The 22,761-nt window shown below is 34.7% G+C and overlaps 1 protein-coding gene across 2 annotated transcripts in view; it reads left to right on the top strand.

Moving 5' to 3' along the window:
* The window catches only part of LOC120636016 (period circadian protein), a 35,706-nt gene extending 15,922 nt beyond the window's left edge, over positions 1–19,784 (top strand). Inside the window, exons 15-27 of one of the 2 annotated variants that reach the window (XM_039907241.1) lie at positions 62–166; positions 1,214–1,345; positions 2,581–2,752; positions 3,190–3,304; positions 4,185–4,289; positions 5,256–5,345; positions 8,581–8,724; positions 9,936–10,087; positions 15,464–15,643; positions 16,310–16,414; positions 16,695–16,796; positions 16,885–17,034; positions 17,583–19,784. In XM_039907241.1, coding sequence (XP_039763175.1) covers positions 62–166; positions 1,214–1,345; positions 2,581–2,752; positions 3,190–3,304; positions 4,185–4,289; positions 5,256–5,345; positions 8,581–8,724; positions 9,936–10,087; positions 15,464–15,643; positions 16,310–16,414; positions 16,695–16,796; positions 16,885–17,034; positions 17,583–17,699 — 1,669 coding nt within the window. In that variant the 3' untranslated portion in view covers positions 17,700–19,784. The remainder of the gene's footprint in view (positions 1–61; positions 167–1,213; positions 1,346–2,580; positions 2,753–3,189; positions 3,305–4,184; positions 4,290–5,255; positions 5,346–8,580; positions 8,725–9,935; positions 10,088–15,463; positions 15,644–16,309; positions 16,415–16,694; positions 16,797–16,884; positions 17,035–17,582) is intronic. The other variant, XM_039907242.1, reaches the window with a different exon arrangement.
* The last annotated feature ends 2,977 nt before the right edge of the window (positions 19,785–22,761 follow it).

The following is a 22,761-nucleotide window of genomic DNA, read 5'->3' as shown; positions in this document are numbered from 1 at the left end:
TTAATATTGTATATATAATATTTAGATATTATGTTAACGTATTATCATTATTTGTTTCCAGATTTTTTGAATGCCATGAAACATATACCGAAGAGGATAAGAAAGCTTTGTCTATGCGCGAGAACGCAATCATATTTGAGATGGAAGTGCCTGACGCGGAATTTGGGTATATATTTTTTTTTAATAATTTCAAAATCTTTTATAGAATAATCGGATAGGAACATTTTTGACATCTTTTTACTCGGGAGGTTCAGCTTAGTTACACACACCGATGTTCATTATTAGTCACACTATGTATTAGTTTCAGTTGCGTGCACTTCATATATGCCTAAAAGCAATGCCTACCCTGCAAAATTTATATAAAGCTTATGGGAGGTGGATTTTTCTTGTTTATGCCATATTCCTGATTTAGTCGCTACCTCTGTGCACACCACTGCTTATTTGGCTTTAACCCGGCACACGATTCACGCCATAATAGTATTGTTTGTGAATACGGGCGTAAATCCCTTGTCAATAAGAATTTCAAAAGCAGATTTTACTTTATGCCACTACAAACTTACAAAGTCAAATACTTCTATATTCCAAAAGGCCGTTAGATAACACTTTTGATGCGTACGTTACATAAATAGGCGTGTACGTACATGGTAGTGAGATGATGGCGATAACTACAATGGTAAACTTAAAACTAAAGCTACGTGGGTTGGTACGCCCTGCTCTAAGAAAAAGCCCAAAACAAACTTAGCCGATTGTTCTTTTTGTTATCACCATCTCACGCTGTTATTCAATACTATTTAAAAAGCAGCCTGGTTAGAGCAATAATTCAAACCTAAGCTTTTTGATCATTTAGGTAATCCTTTATACTATAATGACTTTCCTATATGCTTACGTTTAATACAAACTTTGTACTTTTTAAGAAACATCTCCAAGATGTCAACCGGTAATTAATTGTAATATTTTACTTTTTCCTTTTAACGAATTACTTATTTTTAAGCCTTAAAGTTAGTTCTTGTTTGTACTCTCAACTCAAAGTTATGATACAGACTACAATAGTAACGGGCTAATTTATTATGGGTGTGATACGTTATATTGAAGAATTCTACGCGTCATCGTACCGAAATGAGAATTGCGTGGTGGCACGTCTTTGTCGGTAGGGTGTTAACTAGCCACGGCCGAAGCATCCCACCAAAAATTATAGATTACTTTGTAATTTCAGTAAAAGCGCTTCGACGGTTGGAGAAATTGAGGACATGGCAACCAGTTCCGACTCGAGTGTTGTCGCACCGACCACTATCAGCAGTTCATGCGGATACCCGACCTTTAGACTCACGGAGTCTCTACTCAACAAGTGAGTAATAAGCCTTTTTTGGGTTCATCTTTATCAACTCACTATCTTTTTTTTAATAATGTGCAAACCGTTTGTTTTTCTGGGATACAAAGTAGCCCTTTCAGCTAACTTCGTGCCAAAAGTCAAGTTTACGGGTTGCTTAGCTAGGGCGTAAACGATGGACAAACAAACAAAACACTTTCGAATTTATAAGATTATCAACCCATACTAAAGTAGTAAGAAAAAACTCTAGTTATACAACTATAACAATAGCTTAATAACTAGGCTATATTATCTTTCCTTTTTTCTGTTATGAGGTAAAAAATCCGTATAAATATGGAGCGTCACGTAGCAACCAAAGCTTTTATCTGTGTGTATGTCACTGAACTCCTCCTAGACGGCTGCACCGATTTCGATGAAATTTTTTGTGTGAGTTCAAGGGGGTTCGAGGATGGTTTAGATTCATTATTTGGCCCACTGGAAAATGTTTCAAAAATATTTTTTTTCCGCGGTACGAAGTACGCCGGGTCAGTTAGTATAATATATAAATCTTCTCTCTTATAATAAATAAATATAGTACGGTACCCACATCACCATCTCGTCCCAAAGTAAGCGTAGCTTGTGTAATAAGATGACTGATGAATATTTTGATGACTTATATATATATATATATATATATATATATATATTTACTTGTGATATACAAATAAACTCCCAGACACTGAAAAAAAAATCATGTTTATCACAAAAACATTTTCCAGTCGTGGGAATCGAACCCATGGCCTTTGACTCAGATAGCAGGGTCGCTGCCCTCTGCGCCAGTCGGCCGTCAAAATTATATTTATCTAATATTTGTTACGTTGATGTAAAATTCAAATGAATCAAAATTCATTTATTTCAAGTAGGCCTAATATAAGCACTTTTGTAACGTCAAGTCTGTCTGTTTGTAGTGACTCTACCGCCGGTTTAGAAAACAGATTCTAACTCAGCAGTTTCTCTTTTAACAACAATTTACATTTTACATTTTAACAATTTACATTTTACATTTTAACATTTCATTTTCTTGTGAGAGATGAACGCGGAGCCGGATGCTTCCAAGCAACCTTGTCATTAAAAAATTCATTGATTGTTTAGTAACCTCGCTGTAATAAATGTGTTCTAACATATTCTTTAAACTTATGCATAAATACAATAAAAATAGTTAAAACATTTTTAGTATACAAAAAAACACTTGCAAACAACTGCTTTGTCAACAGGCATAACGTCGAAATGGAGAAAGAACTAGTGAAGACGCAGCACGAGGTTCGAGCGGGACTAAACAAGAACGAGAAGGAAAGGAGTGAAAGCAGACAGAAGATGAAGGAACATATCGCGCGGTGCAATGCTGCCTATGAACCAACCAACGCTGCCTTGACCGACGACAATGAGGTACATTCAACCCCTTCAAAACCCTTAGACCCGCCTAGCCTTGAACACTTTGGAGTATACGGCGAGGAATTCGCGGTGAAATGATACTGATTAGCGTCTGCTTATATATATATATATATATAAATATAAATATAAAGGAAAGTTCGTATATTATATATATATATATATACGAACTTTCCTTTTAAAATATCATATTCCAGACCTCGCTGCGCTATGGTATACTAATGCCCGTTTTCACTAAACCAAGCTAATTGCTTAAATCATAAGGCATCGCCTGAACCGAATGCCTATTTATTTTAGCGATGTCTATGGAATAAATAAGTTACACCAACTCTTAGGTGATAACTAGGAGGTAATGAAACCTAGGAATCCCCTTATATTAGGCGTAGTCGTAGACACGGGCATTGCTATATTTAATAACTATTTATTTTCTATAGGGTCACGGGGTAAAGCGTTCCAGGGACTCCGATGACGAGAACTCATATAAACGTGGAAAGAGTCGTCGGAAATCTTGCCACACCCATAGTGCTCCCCAGTCCCTTAACAACAACGGTAAGTAGAACCATAGATTGTTGTCGATTATGTCTATACTTAATAACCCACTTCCTCAGTGTGTTGTATACAATGGAGACGATAAGTAAGCGTGAATTAGACGGCAATTATTTTCTTACACTCGTTTAAATGCACATCTATCGTTTATTTGTACAGGTGTAAAAATAGTGTTTTAAAAGTACCAATTCTGTTCATAAGTCTCTAAACTATACAGCCCTTAAATTAGTGCTGTCCTTTTGCCTTTCGCATCGTTTCATGTTTCAATATAATGGTAGAACTTTTTGTGACAGAGCTCGTCTGGGGCGAACTACCGCTAAGCTTATTGCTGCCGATAAGAAGCATTGTGGCAATGCTGTATTTCGGTCAGCAGTTGCTGGTGTAATTACCACATGATGTTGGTAGTTGATGAGCTTAGAACATCAATTTTATTTTATTAAAAACCATTACTGTACAGTCCTTGTAACTCTTTTGATGCTGTCTGTCCACCTAATCGAGGTTTTAACAAACCTGTATCCCCTGGAAAAGGGAAGCAAGATTAGACTTTTCAATTTAGTTTAGAAATTTATGTGCATCGGATTTGGCACCACGGTGAAAGGATGAACTTTTTAAGACCCATTCTGTAAGTGTGACGTTACGGATATCGCTATACTTTACCGCTTAATGGGTTTGCGTACTTTGTGTTACCTCATTGCTTGCTTAAAAATCTTCATCTCAATCCACAATTTAAAATCACTGTGTATTAAATTAAAATCATTCTCCATCATTAACTTTTTTCATGTTCATTGACTTATTAATCATATTCATTGAATGTCCATTAAATGTTCATTAAATGTTCATTAAATGTCCATGAAATCACAGTCTTTCGTCTATTAACTTTCAGTACCTTCACATTGGGCACCTTATTCTGTCAACAACATTAACCCATATGTAGTCAATATGGGCATGCCAGCACAGATACCTGTAATTAACCCTATGGGTGCGCCTGGTGAGCAAAACCTTGAAAAAATTAATTTTCTATATCAACACCGACATACCCGCTAAAGGGACCCTACCGCAGCGTCGCACTTTCTTACTTAGCTGCGTTCAAGTGTGCGTTCTGCGAGCTACCAATCACAAGACTTGCTCTTACACGCGAGACTTTTTATTGGTCACACACTAGACGCAATCTTGACCTCCGTCAAGGACGCGGGTTAGACGCCGCTGTTTGGCCTTGCCTTTAAAATAACATTAGCAATTGGAATAAATTAATAGCATACGCCCCCTTTGGCGTAGTGGTGTGCATGTTTGTCTAATGCTCCTCCGCTCCTGACGCTGGACCTCCTGTCCAGCGTCCGCTTCCCGGGCTTGGTCAAAAATTCTTAGGTATTTTTTTTCTGTCAAGGAATTCTCACTAGCAGTCCCGAGTTAGGAAATTAACGTTCTGTGACCACCGTAGCTCGGAGAACACTTTAAGCGATTGGTCACGATTATTATTACTAACTTTTAAAATTAAACTCGCAGCCCTTGCGCAGCCATTTTGTTTGAAATAGCGCTTCTATACTGATCGTTTTTGGCTTTATCATCACTTACCAACTGAGACTGCAGTCATGTGTTAACTTGTAGCGGAAAAAAAATATGTCTAATCACAATAATTCATAAAAATATACATAAAGCACTCATGTCAAGGGTTTCAATGTTGCGGGTTTCAGTAAATATGCAAGGATGTAAATGTAAATGCTTTAGTGTGTGGTTTCCATTACATTGTAATAACTCATCCATGCATTTTCCATTGAAGAGCTTTCTCAAAACTAACTAACTAACTTACTTAACTCATTTTAAATAGTTTTAATATATTTTATTGATTATTTACATTTTTGGCTTATCGGCTATGTCAGTTCAACTTTTTAGCAGAATATAACTATAATGTGAAAGAAAAGGTCCTACATGCCTATAACCAAAGATTGTTTTTCAGGTCTCTTACCGGTAGACTATGCTCCACCAATGCCCTATCAAGTGCCTCCAAGATCTGATTTAGCTGCTCCTCATTATGATAGGCATTCAAGTGAGTATTTTTATATTACACTTATATTCCAATAATGTTGATTTTTCCCCATAGGCCATTGATTTTTATTTTACGGATAAAACTGTTTCGTTGCTGCATGTTGTTCAGTCGTACTTTAATAGAACTTTATATTATCTTTTATCTTTAAACGAGCAATTCTTGTATAAATGGAATCTCGGAATCGGCTCTAACGATTTTCATGAAATTTAGTATACAGGGGGTTTCGGGGGCGATAAATCGATCTAGCTAGGATTCATTTTTAGAAAATGTCATTTAAGTCCGGTCATAACCGATTTGGTGCAGACGAAGTTGCACGGGTCAGCTAGTGATAATTAAATCACCATCGTCATAAGTTTAGGACGTAGTCCACCGCGCTGGTCAAATGCGTTTTGGTAGACTTTACATGATAACACAATTATAATTATATTCGATGGATATATTTATGTAACATACAAATATACTTCATAAATTATAAGTATAAATACATTATGATTAGATAAATATGATCCAAGTCAAGATTTGTTTGATAACCATATCTTAACGTATGACTTGAACTAATGATGTGTTTAGTTATCGATTTTACATTCGACGTTTTTTAACAGTCCTGATGTAGACTCTAGTTTAAAATATAGATGCATAGGTAATAAGAATATACATAGTACTCATATCCAGCTGTCTCTAAATAAAGAGAAAATAGGCATCATCTATCCAAAAGCACCCAGCAACGTTTACTGTCTAGTGGGAGCCAAGCTTTATCAATAACATGTTAATTATGCTAATAATAAAATAATTGTAGTTATGCTACAAGTATGATGTCTTTGAAAGTATTCAATGAGGATTTACTCAGACTTTCACGGTTGGTTTTTCAAGGTTTCGATGTACCGGAACCCGGAACCCGGTTGACGTCATGTCAGCGGATTAATGGCTTAGAATGACAGGGATTTTATTGCTAATCGCAACATTTAATTGCTGGCTGACACTTAAATTTCTAGTAATAAATTTAATAACTATAATTGTAATGATCGCAAAGTGATAGTAACTAACGAACGAACCCAAATGATCTGTGTACACAGCTATAACAAAGCTAAACTATTTTCTGTTCGAATAGAGTTTTATGTCCGGAAAATGTGACAATATTGAGCCTTCTTCTTAATTATTATGAAGAGAATTTAATTTTAATATTTCCTTAAATATTATATGAGGTCTGTATAATATTTGAGGTCACGGAAACCTCTAGTATCAAGAACTTAGGATATTTTCCACACTTTAATCAATTTCTGAAGTCCTTTCATCCATAATACAATTTCTTGCAATAATGCAATAATACTTATAACCTACTTAGAATTTTAACTAATTAATTCATAACAATGTTGTTTTTTAAAATTAAAAATTCGATGCACTGGGAATTCCAAGTTTGTTTTTATGTTTCTCCAATTTAGTTTTGTATCAACAGCACGTTTGCTATACTGATGACAAGCGAGCAGCTTATAATATAATATTATCTTTAAGATTATATAAATATTACCCTGAAGAAAAAAATCAAGGGATAGAATAGAAGAAATAGAATTATTTTAAAAAGTTCTATGAGAGGTAAATTGCTAGTTTATTTTGCTACAAAATTTTCATCACGTAAATATTTGAAAAATTAAAATAAATAGTACTTTTATATAAACCTACTGTTTAAATGGGATTCCTATTTAATTATATTAAAATTATAAATTCACAAATAGTATTTTTATATTTTCGTAACAGAGTGTTAGTGATAGTTAAAATTTGTTGATTTTATATGTTAAAAACAATTAATTCTACATAGCACTTTTGCTCACTATTTATTTTAAAGATTTTGATTACTATATTCTGTGTTTACCAGCTTTTGTGATTAATAAATAACATGTAACAGAAAATTGCGTGCACACACATGCGTTTCTACTTTTCACTGAAGCTAATAGCTAGTTGATAGATTGTATTTTTTGACGAGAAATATTTACCAGCATTCAGTTAGTATGATATTTTAAATAACGTATAAAAAGATTTCTGCCCTTAATTTATTTTAAAAAGACAAGTTTTAGTATAAATTATAAACAAACTCTCCCGAAAGTAATGTTATATGGTCAAATTTTAACATTATCATAACAGTTTTCTTATTATCACTAGGATTTTGCTATGCATTTGCTGACTAGGCTAATATTTATTCGGTACGTCTTGAAAATTAGGCTAGCTAGTAACAAATGCATATACGTTATTTTCTTTACTGCTCATAAAACTCGACAATATCTTATTGTATTTTATTACAGCTAAAATGATTACTCTCAGTAACTAGAAATTCCTAACTTGGTAATTTATGTTTGCTCAAAATATTCCCGATCCAAGAAATCTTCAGATAGCCTCCACGAAGGATTTTGGATTTTGGGGGTCGTGATCCTAACTATAATTAGGGTTACATTGTAGCGCACTCACTTGCTTGGTTGTACAAACATCAAATTCATATGTAACATTTTCATACGTGTAAAGAATGCTCCCAGTGTACATATACCTACTGATGTTTTATATATTTGAAATCATTAAAGATGTTAATCTCGAGCCTAACTTGAAGGCAGCACATTGACTGCTTTTGACATTAGGGGTCAAGCAACATACGAGTATAGTCGGTTTTATGAAGGACTATGTATGTTCTGATACGTGTTTCGTCTTTACTTTTCCTACGTGCTTCGGAGCGGTCCATTGTACGAAATTAGTATCTGTTATTGATTTGAGAGATAATAACGTTTGTTTGCAAATTCTGTATTTTTATAATATATCATCATACTCAGCATACTCAACTTATACAAAATTGATGTCTATTTATCCTGCCGCGTAATGGCAAAATTTGGTACATTATATGATGTTCTCATTTTATTTTCTTTTACCTTGTATTTGCACAACATTGAGCTAATTGAATATGATGAATTAAGATCCTCTCAGATCCCTTGTATTAAGGGCAAAATGGGACAGATAATTGACAACTTTTATTTACCATCACATATACATAGCTAAGGCTAATAAATGATTATAATTTATTTGTTCATTTAAAGCTTAGTAACCTATGAGTTGTCAGGCTAAATGTGACCAACAGGCATCAACTATCTTGTGCTCGATGCTCCACACTTTTACAAAATAGCAGAAAATAAGTTTATGCGTCTATAAGACTAGTATTACTGCGGATTCTTTTTTAACTAACATCATTTCACTTTTGCAGATATGGCGCCCGTAAATCCGCAAATGCAGTACCACCATATGCCCCAACAAATGAACCCACATTGTTCTACTGGTGCTGTTCCGAATAGGTACATGCACAATAACATGCAACCTGCTTATCCAGTTCATGTACCAAATCCTCAAAGTGAGTATTTTTTTTATTTCGTATAGATTTTTATACCAGTCGTTTATATGGTTCAAATGTCATTTACAAAATGATTGCATAATACAACAGCACTTAGCGCTTTAAGCTGCGGTGGATCTTAGAGTCACACCCGTTATACTACTGGTTCAGCGCTGAAGTAATTTTTTTCTGATTTTATTCGAGACACGGGAGGGTGTTGAAAAGTTAACAGAATGCCCATTTATTTACTTTTTAATAATCAGAAATGTCCGTTAGATTTTTGTATTTGGAATAAAGATATTAAAATAATCTTAGAATTAAAGGATAAGTAAAATGTTTGTCGATTCATAGGAGAATTTGGGCGATATCTCTCAGACTCATAAGTAGAATGTTGTGGTGTGGGTCCCTTTGCAGCTAAAAACTATACAACTCTTGAACCTAGGACAGAGGAGCTTGTGTTATGTGAAGCGTTCATTTCATTAGTTCGATGACATGAAATAAAAGTGTTGGTTGGTTGTATCTCCATACGATATACGTCCCTAAAGCAGAAGCCAATCGTCCGTAATTAGGAACGCGGAATTGCGAATTAGAATTGCAGTTAATATCACAAACTTGCACCAAAAGACAAACCAACAAACCAGCAAGCAATCTTTTGCATTCTCAATATCGGATCAAAAAAAAGAAAGAAAAAAAGTTTATTTAGCCATTAATCCGACCACGATCAATTACGAGGTCATTAACAATACAACACGCAGGAATTTACATTACACAAACGGGCAAAGTGACAGGGAATCCTAAACTAACCAGATAAATTTTCTACCGCTCACTGCAGAATAACGTTCACGACCATAATTCAAGACACGTGACAAGGTGACGCAATGCAAACACATAAAGTGCTCGATAGGTCTCTTCTTGATTGTACATGACTGTTAGTTGAGAGCGCTATCGGGGCAGTACCTTAGTGGCGACTTGACACAACCATTCTTCTGTTAGGGTACATGCTTGTATGACCACCAAGCCGACCGTGGTGATTGGTTGGTGGCAAACCCTCAAGTTGGGGGAGGCCTGCAGTGAGTTGACCTTTATATACAGGCTATTGATAGTGATGATGGCCTTTTTAATTATATCAATTAATTTATAATTATATGCGTATATATGCACCACCTATTTCCTTTATTTCTGTATTTTTTTGTTTGGTGTGTAATAATAGTGTTCATTCCTTTTTTTTTCAGTGCCTTGCATGATGATGGGTCAGCCATTCTATGGAGGGTTTTATGTGTACCCTCAAATGGAACCCCGAGTACCGTATGTCCACCAAGGTTACATACAACAGCAAATGCCGAATACCCAGCCATTAGGACTGTCCAATAGAAATTATGAAGAGGTAAGTTAATATACTGTTACATAAAAGATTCGATACTTTTTTTACAGCCAGAACGGAATCTCGCGGTATTTTTGAAATAAAAGATTTATGGTATTACTAATTTGTAAATGTTCATTCCATGTCACAATTTACCAAGAGATTCTGGTCATAACATAATAATTTCAAAATTATTAACTTAATAATGTGCATTTATGGCAAACTCCCCTGTTTTACTCGGTACATAATTCTAATTCAGCTAATTATTAGTTGCATAACACACTTACTAACATCTAATTTTGAAAATGTTATGTACATACTTATTAATCTAGTTATTCCCTGTAATGTTTTAAGATACATACAATATATGCTGTGTAAATTAATATGCTCCGACCCCTAAATACTATATGCATGGATATTTAGTTATATAAAATACTATCGATACAATAATGTATCGTTCCACGTTGGAAGAATATATTTAAATGGTTGTGAAAATATATTTAATAATTGCAATTCACAATATTATATGGCAACGTTTGGTGTTACATCTCATATCTTTGTACAAATACTTCTCATATTTATATACACAATGCTCCATGGCAGTGTTTCTTGTATTATCTTTCATATTTGTGCAAATACATCAAATAGTTACAGTAAAGAGTAATAATTGCCAACGTTGCAAATTTTAAATATATGACTGCAAGTATATTTAACTTACAGTAAAGTTAAGTAATAAGGACACATGTCTTAATATCATAGTAATTCTTATAAAATTATTTATTTAAAATAGTGCATTATCTAAGACTATGTCTAATTTTATTTATTTAATATAGTTGCGGAAAATTAATTTTAAAGTACTCCATGAAGTTACGTAGGTAAAAGTCGGCAAAGTGGTTCTAGGAGTTTTTATTTAGGTTATAGATTATAAATATTATCGCAAAGTCTGGCTGGATGTAGTCACGTGTTTATTCATATTTGAACTTTCATTATTATTAAATAGCAATCAGACAGATCAGACAGATTTTGAAAAACTAGTCGATTATATTAATATCATCTTCAAAAAAAACTGTTATAGTCAACTCCTTTCGGACATATAAAGCGTTAGAACTTGCCTCTTCAAAAGATTTTAACATTGATATTCATTATTCCACTAATTTATTTGATCTGTTTTATTACTTTCCTTTATTTTTATGAGAATAATTAAATAAGTTACATTATAGTCTTATATTTTATGCACTAGTTTATTCTTCATTCTTTTAATTTCATAAAATATATAATCTAATTCTAATAAAAATATTTAATCTTAATATCAAAGTGTTCAACTTCACTGTTACAAGTTATTTATGGTTCGATGTCACCATCTCAATATAATACCGCTGATAATATGCAAATGTTCGTAACATTTTACGGAAATTTTACTACGGAATCCGGAACACGTAAATATATGTCGGTTGTTTAGCCAATATCTTGTTGATTCGTCACGAAGCGTTTGGCTTATACATTATAAATAAATCGGTACATGCTGTATTAGTCGGGCAGCTTAGCATGTAAATATCTACACACCCGGCAAAAGTTCCAAGTTTTTCTCTAGGTATACATGAGTGGTTTAGAAACCTTGATCTTTCAAAATGATTTAATCTTATTTTAATTATCCTTTGTCCGGTGTATCCACATTATCTCGACATTGGACGTTAAGCTGTCCTACTGTATCACGACAAACGTTTGTAGATTTAAATGTATGGTTACGACCAATATTCTTATGCATGAAGAAAAGCATGTCTCTCGCGATTCAACAATTCCGCTTACGCAATGCAAAGCTGCATTAAATTGATATCCAATAATCGCTTAAATATCACAGGCATGTAAAGTAACAATGCCACCCAAGGCTGGTACATCTGGTAATGGAAGTAAGAGGCGGGAGAAGATAACTGAGTATCGAGAAAAAAAAAGTGACACCGGTGGCTCTAACGTCGGTGCCTCAAATCGGGTATACCCTTTTAGACTAAAATACAGTTTTTGTCAATATTTCTATGGGAATATAATTATATTCCAATCGTAATTTCTCAAGGATAAAAAGACACTTAGAACATGCAAGATTAGATCGCTGTTTTCCCCGACTACGTCGCGTTTTTCCCGCGGTAAAAGTATCATAATATATCAATCTCCAGGAATAAAATCTATCGCTCTCTGAACCACGCTCAGCCGAACATAAGTAACAAACAAACACATACAGTTCTTCTTGATTTATTTGAAATTTTATATCTTAGTTTCGTATACTTAGATACGTAAAGAAGCTTAAGTAGTGTAATTAAAATAATTGATTTAATCACATGACAATTTTTTTTGCTCGTCTATAAAATTACAATTATTTGATAGTCTCCTATGGATACGGTGATGTTTTATACTATAGGTTTTTTACCTAACCGAGATTTTATTAGTTCATTTATGTATTTAAAATTCAAACGGGGATTCGTCTACCGAGAAAATCACACTGTCGCTGTTAGCCCAATTACTCAGTATTGTGAAAATAAAATCAAAATCGCACAAAAACTCTACATTGGGGTCTCAGGTAGCACTCGAAAAATTCGATAGCTCGACACTGCCCTGCAAAACGTTTGCCGGACTGCAGGGGTCCACTGTATATAGAATAATTTTTCAATACAATTTAAGAAGTTTTGTATTGTGTAGATAAATGTTTAAAGTTTAGCCAACAAACAATGTAGTCAATTATGGGTTAATGTAGATTGTAAAGTTATCTTGCTGTGCAAAAACACACTGAAAATATTGAAGATTTTTTATCTTACAATCGATTTGAATGAAATAGGCACAAAGCCTAACATTTCAAATTTTATGCTTTTACTATTTTATCATTATATTTGGGATAATTCAATAAGTGTCTTTATAGACTTGATCACAAGTAAATCTTTTTAAAGGCAGCATGTTCTAAAACTGACATTCAGTCAGCTTAAAAGCACGCTGCTTTAATATTATTATGAATATTGTACATCAATATTCATATAATAACGAGGAAAGATTTAATTTTTTGTAAGTTTGTATGTTTATATAAAACGCAAAAACGACTTTGACTTTGTAGTTGTAAAGCAAACCAGATATATTTCTTAATTCAGATCGTAAAGCTTTTATGATAGATTTTTCATAATCAACGCGATTTCTTTGGGAGCTCGCTCATTAATATTTGACAACTGTCATCACATTTCAGACAATTTATAAAAAACCGGTATGAGGTTGTAAATAATTTGCAACCTAGTCGTTCCGTTTATTGCACAAGTGCGTTCAAACATACAAATAAGTGTTATTAATTTTGTTTTACTATAAGTTGTTTTATTATAATAAGTACCTCTAGTGCGTTCTAACATACAAATAAGTGTTATTAACTTAGTTTTATTATTTTTTTTTGTATTAATCAACAATAAACATCGCACAAAAACTCTACATTGGGGTCTCAGGTAGCACTCGAAAAATTCGATAGCTCGACACTGCCCTGCAAAACGTTTGCCGGACTGCAGGGGTCCACTGTATATAGAATAATTTTTCAATACAATTTAAGAAGTTTTGTATTGTGTAGATAAATGTTTAAAGTTTAGCCAACAAACAATGTAGTCAATTATGGGTTAATGTAGATTGTAAAGTTATCTTGCTGTGCAAAAACACACTGAAAATATTGAAGATTTTTTATCTTACAATCGATTTGAATGAAATAGGCACAAAGCCTAACATTTCAAATTTTATGCTTTTACTATTTTATCATTATATTTGGGATAATTCAATAAGTGTCTTTATAGACTTGATCACAAGTAAATCTTTTTAAAGGCAGCATGTTCTAAAACTGACATTCAGTCAGCTTAAAAGCACGCTGCTTTAATATTATTATGAATATTGTACATCAATATTCATATAATAACGAGGAAAGATTTAATTTTTTGTAAGTTTGTATGTTTATATAAAACGCAAAAACGACTTTGACTTTGTAGTTGTAAAGCAAACCAGATATATTTCTTAATTCAGATCGTAAAGCTTTTATGATAGATTTTTCATAATCAACGCGATTTCTTTGGGAGCTCGCTCATTAATATTTGACAACTGTCATCACATTTCAGACAATTTATAAAAAACCGGTATGAGGTTGTAAATAATTTGCAACCTAGTCGTTCCGTTTATTGCACAAGTGCGTTCAAACATACAAATAAGTGTTATTAATTTTGTTTTACTATAAGTTGTTTTATTATAATAAGTACCTCTAGTGCGTTCTAACATACAAATAAGTGTTATTAACTTAGTTTTATTATTTTTTTTTGTATTAATCAACAATAAACATAATACAACTGTTATGTAGGGTAGGTTGCAAAGCCAGTTCATTTTGAAGTAACATATTTGGGCATCGTAAAGTTTTGAGGATTTCTGTCTCAGTTGTTATTCGCAGTGCCAAAATTATGTTATTATTTATTATTGAATTTGCTGGAAGCTTCTTCTGAATTTCATGGACATCGTAATATAGTTGCCCGAGCAAAGTGAGGATGAAATACATTTATTTTGTCGGTCCGTCTTCCAGAGCGCTATAACTCTCACTACAAAACAAACTCCAATGTAATTTATTTATTTTTTTCTTTACATGCGCTTGGTATCTTTATAAATAACTCTTTAAACTGGGCACCGAAAGATATTAATTTTAAATCTTAAGGCCGTATGTACTTGATGTCTTATAACTTTTATATCATTGTTTTAGTTAATAGTAGTTAATAGAAGTCTTTGTTAGTTAGTTGTTTAGTTTAGTTTTTGTGAGTAGGTTAGTTAAGTGGTATTATTAGTACAAATCTTGTGCTCGCCTCGAGACCAACTGCCTCGTTGGTCTAGTGGTGAGCATGTTGGACTGCAGATCACGAGCACCTAAGATCGATTCCCGGGTCGGGCCAAAACTAAAAACTTTTTCGAATTGAAAAATCCAATTCATAAGAATCAATCAAAAAGTTTTTAGTACCAACCCAAAGTTTGGAAGTTGGCGGTGCCTCGGGGAGCTTAGTCCAGTCGTGTCGGATCTGGCTTCTCATCGGACTATGGGAATGAGGGAATAGAGAATGCACCTGTGTATGCACTTATCTCTGGGGATTTACAGCCGTGGTCAAATCGGTCACGGGGGCTTGTTCTTATGTCCCTTAGTAAAACTATCAAACGATTATTATAGATATATAAAATAATTCGCTTATTTCTAATTACGGTGCGAGGTTAGATTCGAAATACAAATTATTTATTACGATGTTCATTTTCAAAGAGTTTTCGATACAGGCACCGATTCTCTGTGAAACACTTTGAACGTGCTTTAAAAATGTTCCACACTTGTGGCTTTATTATCGGTTTTCAAAAATAATGACTGTTTACCTACAGAATAAGGCAGACTCCGCGTCGGCACCGAAAAAGGCCCGATTAGAACATAGTGATACTAACGAAAAGACTGACGGGGAGTCAAGTTATTCGTCTTTCTATTCGTCCTTTTTTAAGACTGATTCTGGTAGTAACGAAGAGAGCGTCTCGAAATCCCGTGGTAAAAGAGGCAGCAAGGCTTCAGTAAGTGTCGATGAAAATAAAAAACCTTCCTCTTAAACTATTCAGGGTGGAAATGATATCTCTTTGCAGGCGATTATTTTGTTATAACGATATCAGCATCTTGATAAAGGTATTATAACTATCGTCTGGTGAGTAAATTGGCATTAATTAATTTTTAAAATCTCTATTTTGTATTTAACTAACTGTGCCCGCAGATTCGCCCGCGTGTACTTTGCGCACATTTGTTTTGAAATTTAAATAATTATTTTATATTTCATTTGACTGTGTATCGTCACATACTACTCATTGGGAGCAACTTAGACCATTTATGCTCAAATCTTATTTCTATAAAAGATGCTTGATCCTAGCTGGGTACATAATAAGCCAGGAATCAGCATATTTATATTGCAAGAGTTTTGAAACTAATAAGCAAATGGTATTTCGCTTTGAAATCTAAAAAGATAAAGAACACGCCGACGAAGACGCGAGCACAGCGAATGAATAATCGAATACAAATATTGGTTTTAGGTAACTGAGTTCCAAATTTCGGTTATAGATAGACTTTGAGCTTTGCATCCCCCCACAAATTCTCATCCTACCTGGATAGTAATAGGAAATTTGTATGTTAGAAAGTTCTATCGTAAACAATAATAAACTTTATTTTCAATTGGCTTATTGTTTTTACAGTACATACAAAGAGCATCATCATATGGTAAAGCCGCAGCTTCGACACGGGCCCCTAAAGCACGGCCAGTGTCTAGGCGTAACATGAAACCACCGTGGTTGGAGAATGTGAGTTAATGTTTTTTTTATAGCCCTTGAATACAATCTCACTTAGACAAGAGATGCTGCAGTCTAAGATGGTAGTGGGCTAAGGCCAGGGGTATGGCAGCAGTAGTATATTGTTACCGTATCTCTAATCTGTTTCTAGAAATAATTATGTCGGAATGCTAAATCGCTACCGCTTCGGAAGTACTGTAATGCGCCATTAACTCTATTTAATACCGGATTATCTGTTATAACTTTACCATTATTAACGTACCTGTAATGATTTGAACATTTGGTGTTTTAGGTCAACGCTACATCGGATCTCTTCTACAAATATCAAATTCCTACAAGAGATTGCAATGAGGTCCTGTCTAATGATAAAGAGAAACTGAAACTTTTGGATCAAGTGAGTTTCTTTCCATTCATTTTTGCTGAATTTTGTGACGTGAAAAAAAACAATTAAATAAACTTATTTTGGTTATTTTAACTTTTAGCCTCAAGGAGTCAATGAACAACTAAGTCAACTGTACTCGGACCTACAGCTGCAAGGCGCTCCTCCAAGGATCACTTTGGAAGAAGGAATCACCAGCTCGAGCAGTTCCAGCGAAGATACTCCTAGCAAGCCCAAACCTTCCACTAGCAAGGTATGTAAAGTTCCATAACATAGGTCACTCCTTATATACGTAGAAACGAGTTCTCGAAAATTTACTCAAATGCAAATGCATTTTTTCCATTCTTCTGTCTTTCTTTCTGCTTATCGGTATATTCGTCGGCTCGTCAGTCCCTATAATTTTCAAATGATATCTTTTGAAAGACTTTGATACATCACAAATGCAATGCAAGCAAGCAACTCAATACTCAAAAACTAAAACGAAAGGATATCGATAAAGATCGAAATATTTTTTTTTCTACTTGGAAATGAAATCTTTTTATGGCCCGACGACGCGACGGGTTAATTATCAACATGCTCACCAGGGGCAAAGAAAATGTCAATTTTTTCCCCCTATTTCTTTTTTCGAGAAATAGATTTCTTTAAACCGAAATTCGTACCTCGGAATTCAGGAAATGAATTTATTGAGAGCTTTCTGTAACAGTTTGTCCGGGGAAGTACCCCAGACGAGCTTTGTCGCTAAGAGCTCTAATACAACTCGTACATATTCGTATATGGGATTGAATATGTATTTTATTCTAGCCTCGTCGGCGCAACCTCCAGTACGACCGGTTAGCCCTAATACACGAGGCCGATGCGCCAATGCCACCACCCGAGATGGATGTACCCATGCTATCTCCCGGTTCCTCATCATCTTAATTTTATTACTGAGTGTTAGCGCAATCACAGAATTTGTTCTTTCTTTTTCATAATTTAAAGTCACGACATGGCGCTGTGTACGCTTTGTTATATGCAGCGGTTGCGGTTACATCTATTGAAACTCGCTTAACCTAGCTAAGACTGGTAGCAGAAACACTAAGTTGCACTACATTCTGTAGTAATGAAAAACGAGTTACGAAGGCTGTGCTTTGTATCACGGGAGCATAATTTTACTCCACTACGGCCAACCTTCTAAGCTAGTTCTTGAAACCTTAACTTATTTATACAGTGGCGATACATCCTCAGCCTTTAGTGTCCTCAAACTGGGCGTACTGGTCTTGTGAGATAACGCACAGTATCTCAGTAAACTGTTACTTATTATTAAGTATAAAGTAAGATTATACTGCCATTGCTTTTTGTTTGGAATCGCTAATGTTCAATTTTACTGAAATGAGTATATTGAAGTTTTTAATCTCGTGTATTACATTAGAAACGAAGGTTACATAGTGAATAATGTAACCCACCAAGCGTCTCCAATGCGAGATGGCAAGATACTAAACTTAGTTTAACTGTGACTAAATAGGATACACCTTAGTTTAACATACTGCTACCTACTGCACCTAGGTGTAAACGGGTAAAACTAGACGCTGCCTGCACTTCGGCCTTGACCAATAACATATACATTGTATGATTATGTGCATTACATTTTTGAAGACAGAACAAATGATGAGAAGTTTATGGATCATATTTATGAATCTATTTGATATAATAATTATATCCGTGGATTGATTTTTAGCATATTTTACATTACATTGTATTGATGAAATTTTCAATCTTTGATCTAGAGATTTTGGATAAGATAGATTATTAAAAATGCGGACGTTACTATATAGAATAGTTATCTTAACGTTATGTCGTAAATATGATTCTAAATTTAGTTATAATTTAGAACAAAATATTAATTTAATATCTCTTGTATGACATGAGTCTAACAAAGTATAAATAACAAAGGAACAAAAATTGTTTTTCGATCAAAACCTTTGAAATTTTACAGAGTTGAAACGATAAGTGTCCGTAGGCGATTATTCTGCCAATATAACCCTTCCCTTAAGCATGAGATTTGTACGGTTTCATTATAGAGCCAAATATGAAACCAAGTATCTACATTTTAACCACTTGTCAAGCGTTAATACTTATTTCTTGCCATTATTGTAATGTAATGGTGATATTTTCACCTTCGTTAGCTTAAAACTAAGCCTACAAGGGTTCCAAACGGAGAATGAAGAGAAGCCCACTACAAACTTAGTCTGGCTAGCTGGTTATCACCATCTTACAGTCAAATAGTATCAAAACATCAGGGTAAAATGGAAATCTAGTTGTAAAGCTACACAGACTACAGACTTGGGGGACGATTTTGTATTATAAATCACGAAAGTACCATCTCCTTCATGTACCAGTATCAAGTTTTCGGATATGTCTATATAGAAGAAGTAATCTGCTACGGACACATATAAAATTGTGATAAAGGATGTAATATATACGATGATTATATAATATATATAGTATAACTTTATAGTCCTTATAATATAAGTATTTGTACAAAAAGATTTTCTATTTAGTTCAATATGGCAACAAGGAATGTTTATGCCCTTGTTAAATAAGAAACCATTTTGAAATGTTATTTATTTCTAGACACAAAGATATGTGTGACAGTTCGCAATCTTTCGTTTCACTCGAAACTACATATTCACTTCAGTCTTCAAAAGTGAATATGTAGTTTGGAAAATCAAACATCAGTGTAAAAAAAAAAGCCGTGCCCTTGTTTTTTCACGAATTGATTGGATCTCATATTAGTTATAGAGATAAATGTTAACTTTGAACTGCCACACTTAGCACGATATCTCGAAAATAAAACCTTTATAATTGTAAGTTTAGCTTAACGGTGTGTTCAAGTTTCTATGTGTATAACTTGTAGTTGCGCTTGAGTCTTGTGTATAGATGTAGTTTACGCATTTCACTATTTTGAAAACTGTAACTCTAATGAAATCAAGTTATGTACGTGTGGAAATAAAAAAATTAAATGAATTAAATGTAATTTTATTCATATTCTCGTAAACTATTATCAGAATAGACATCAAAGCCTGCTTGTGTTAAACGATACAAACATTGTCTCAAAGGCATGTCCGGTGACTGTACAGACCGATTCGAAAAGATTACTGAAAATATTTAGGCACTGTATTTACATACTTGTCAGTTATTATCAGCCTATAGTTACGTGTATGTGGTTACACTTACTTACAAAACAAAACGCTCTCTGATACACACGGGCTTCCTCACTCATAGGAGAGATGGTTTTAGTAGACCCAACACGCTGCTCCCACTCCCACTCTGCAGCGCGGGTTGGTAGACTTTATTGACAATTGTCACTAACGAGTGATAATAAACACCAATTATTAATATGTTTTTATTTAATTAATATTCATCAAATATTTAACATGTATTGCTATGATGTACACAACGATCCACTGTGTTGTATATCTGGAGACTGTCAATTCATTTGTAACAAACATTTGGCCCACCAAGCCGCCTTAGATCAGCGTCGTAGGTCTGATCTCTAAAACTGTATGTCCTATGAGAGGAGGCCTTTACCCAGCTATGGGACGTTAGTAGGATAGATAGGTAGGAAACATTTGACGCCCTCTAAGCGTAACCAATTATTGACATTCGTCTTCCACATCCGCTGCAGCAACGACCTTCCTGGCGCAATGGTGAGCGCTGTGAATTTAAGTAGGAGGTTTCGGGTTCGATTCCCGGCAGGGACAATTTGGGAATTTATTATTTCTGAATTTTCTCTGGTTTCGTCTGGTCGGAGGCTTTGGCCGTGGCTAGTTACCAACCTACAGAGAAAGACGTTCCGCTATGGCAATTTAGTGTTCCGGTATGATGTCGCGTAGACACCGATTAGGGGTGTGAGTTTAATAAAACCATTGCCATATTCCCTAACATTATGGCCCGCCATTATCTCACACTGCATTATTAATTACCACCAGTAGACATTGCAGTGAAGGGCTAACTTGAAGTGGAATAAAAGAAACTGATGATCACTGACGCACCTCTTTTTTTTTTTCTAATTCTTAATTGATGGATAAACAGATAGCCTAGCTGATGGTAAGTGGAAAACCTCCGCCTATAAACAGAGCAATACTTCTACGGTCATGCAAGGAACACATCCTTCACAACCTTGCCATGTATCCATTAACCAGAGCCGTAGGTGTTAAGCGTCATGGGCCAGTAATTACACCGGCAACCACGCCCTTCAGACCGGAGTTCTGGCACTGCTGATAAGCGGCAGAAGTTACCATGGTGGTAGTGTTTCCACGGACGAACTTTGTCACAAAAAGCTCCTACCTACCTCTGCGCTCTCTTCGGTGAACAGAGATTAAACCAGGTGGTATCTCCGACACAGTTTTCTATGTACTTCTGTCCATAACGAGATTATCTCAGAAATCTTATATCTTCAAACGAGCAGTTCTTGTATATATATATAATTGGAATCTCGGAATCGGCTCCCACGATTTTCACGATTTAGTATACAGGGGGTCTCGGGGGCGTTAAATCGATAACTAGGATTCATTTTAAGAAAATTACATTTTATTTGTGTTTTCCGGTAATAACCGATTTGGTGCAGACGAAGTTGCACGGGTCAGCTAGTAAATAATTATACTACGACAATACACACATCGCCATCTAGCCCCAAATGAAGGAAGGAAGCGTAGCTTGTGTTGAGTACCTACTAGACGACTGATGAAGGTACAGATAAACACCCAGACACTGAAAAACATTCATGTTCATCACACAAACAGTTTCCAGTGGTGGGAATCGAACCCACGGCCATGTACGTCGCCCGACGATAGTTACTAGACTCAAAAAAAAAAACATTTTTGGTAGGTACTAAAGTTTATTTTATGATTTTTCGATTTAATGGTCGGTGAATTCACATAAACGAAAAGAAAATACCACTTTTTGGTATAACATTTTGTCAAGTGATAGTACTCACTATAGATAGGACATTAATCTTAATATCTACATATCACGGTATACGCGTGTAATTTTTTTTCTTCACACTTCCGCTAGATTGCACTCGAGCGATAAACGTCGATCAATAAAAATTATAAACATATTTGAATGGTTTAAACAGTGAGCTTACACTAGTTATATATAAAATCAATGGGTTTTAATTAAAAATTAAAACGATAGATCTTGAAAAATATCGTTCAATCGGTCTCCGGAATACAAAAGCAATCTTTTTTATGTTATTCATTATTTTTCGTTTTAGCAATTACGTCGAGAAAAAATTTGAGTTTTACTTTAAAGCATACAATTTCTATATTTTCAAATTTTGACTTGACCCGCGTAATCAATCTAATACAAGATCTTCAGATCGCTGATGCTTTTCTCTGTTGGTATATAATAAGGATAGTCCTACTAAATACTTACACTCTATCCGCCATCTGAACATTTTGGCCGAGTTCGAAACTCAGCACCTATAACTTTTCTAAGTAATGTTTTAGGTATTACTCGCTCCAACGGTGACGGAAAAAATCGAGGGAACCTGCATGTCTGAGAGTTCTCCATAATGCACTCAAAGGCATGGGAGTCCACCAAACAGTACATCATGAATTTCCAAGTTCCTTAAAACTCCTATATCTTGTAAAGGACGTTCACAGGTTCAAAATTTAAATGATAAATATCAAGCCAGCACTTTCTTATTATATTAGGAGTAGGGCCGTTTTTACCCATAGGTATTCGGTTTCGACGTGGCATAGTACCCACCGGAACGCTGTTCTTCTGATTGTCTTTACAACCCATCACAGCCGAAGAGTCCCATCAGGCTAGATTCAAATGATAAATTCCCAAATTTCCAGGAATCAAACCCAAGACCTAAACTTAAAAGACAGCGCTCACCACTATACCAGACGCTACGTATACGTAACTGAGATTCCTATGAGCAATTAATAAAATTATAAAAGTGTAAATTGCACGTATTCTTAATTCGGTCTGC

Source organism: Pararge aegeria, chromosome Z (genome assembly GCF_905163445.1).
Source record: "Pararge aegeria chromosome Z, ilParAegt1.1, whole genome shotgun sequence".
Classification (NCBI taxonomy): Eukaryota; Metazoa; Arthropoda; class Insecta; order Lepidoptera; family Nymphalidae; genus Pararge; species Pararge aegeria.
The sequence above is the reverse complement of the archived record's forward strand: the minus strand, read 5'-3'. Positions and strand labels throughout refer to the sequence as shown.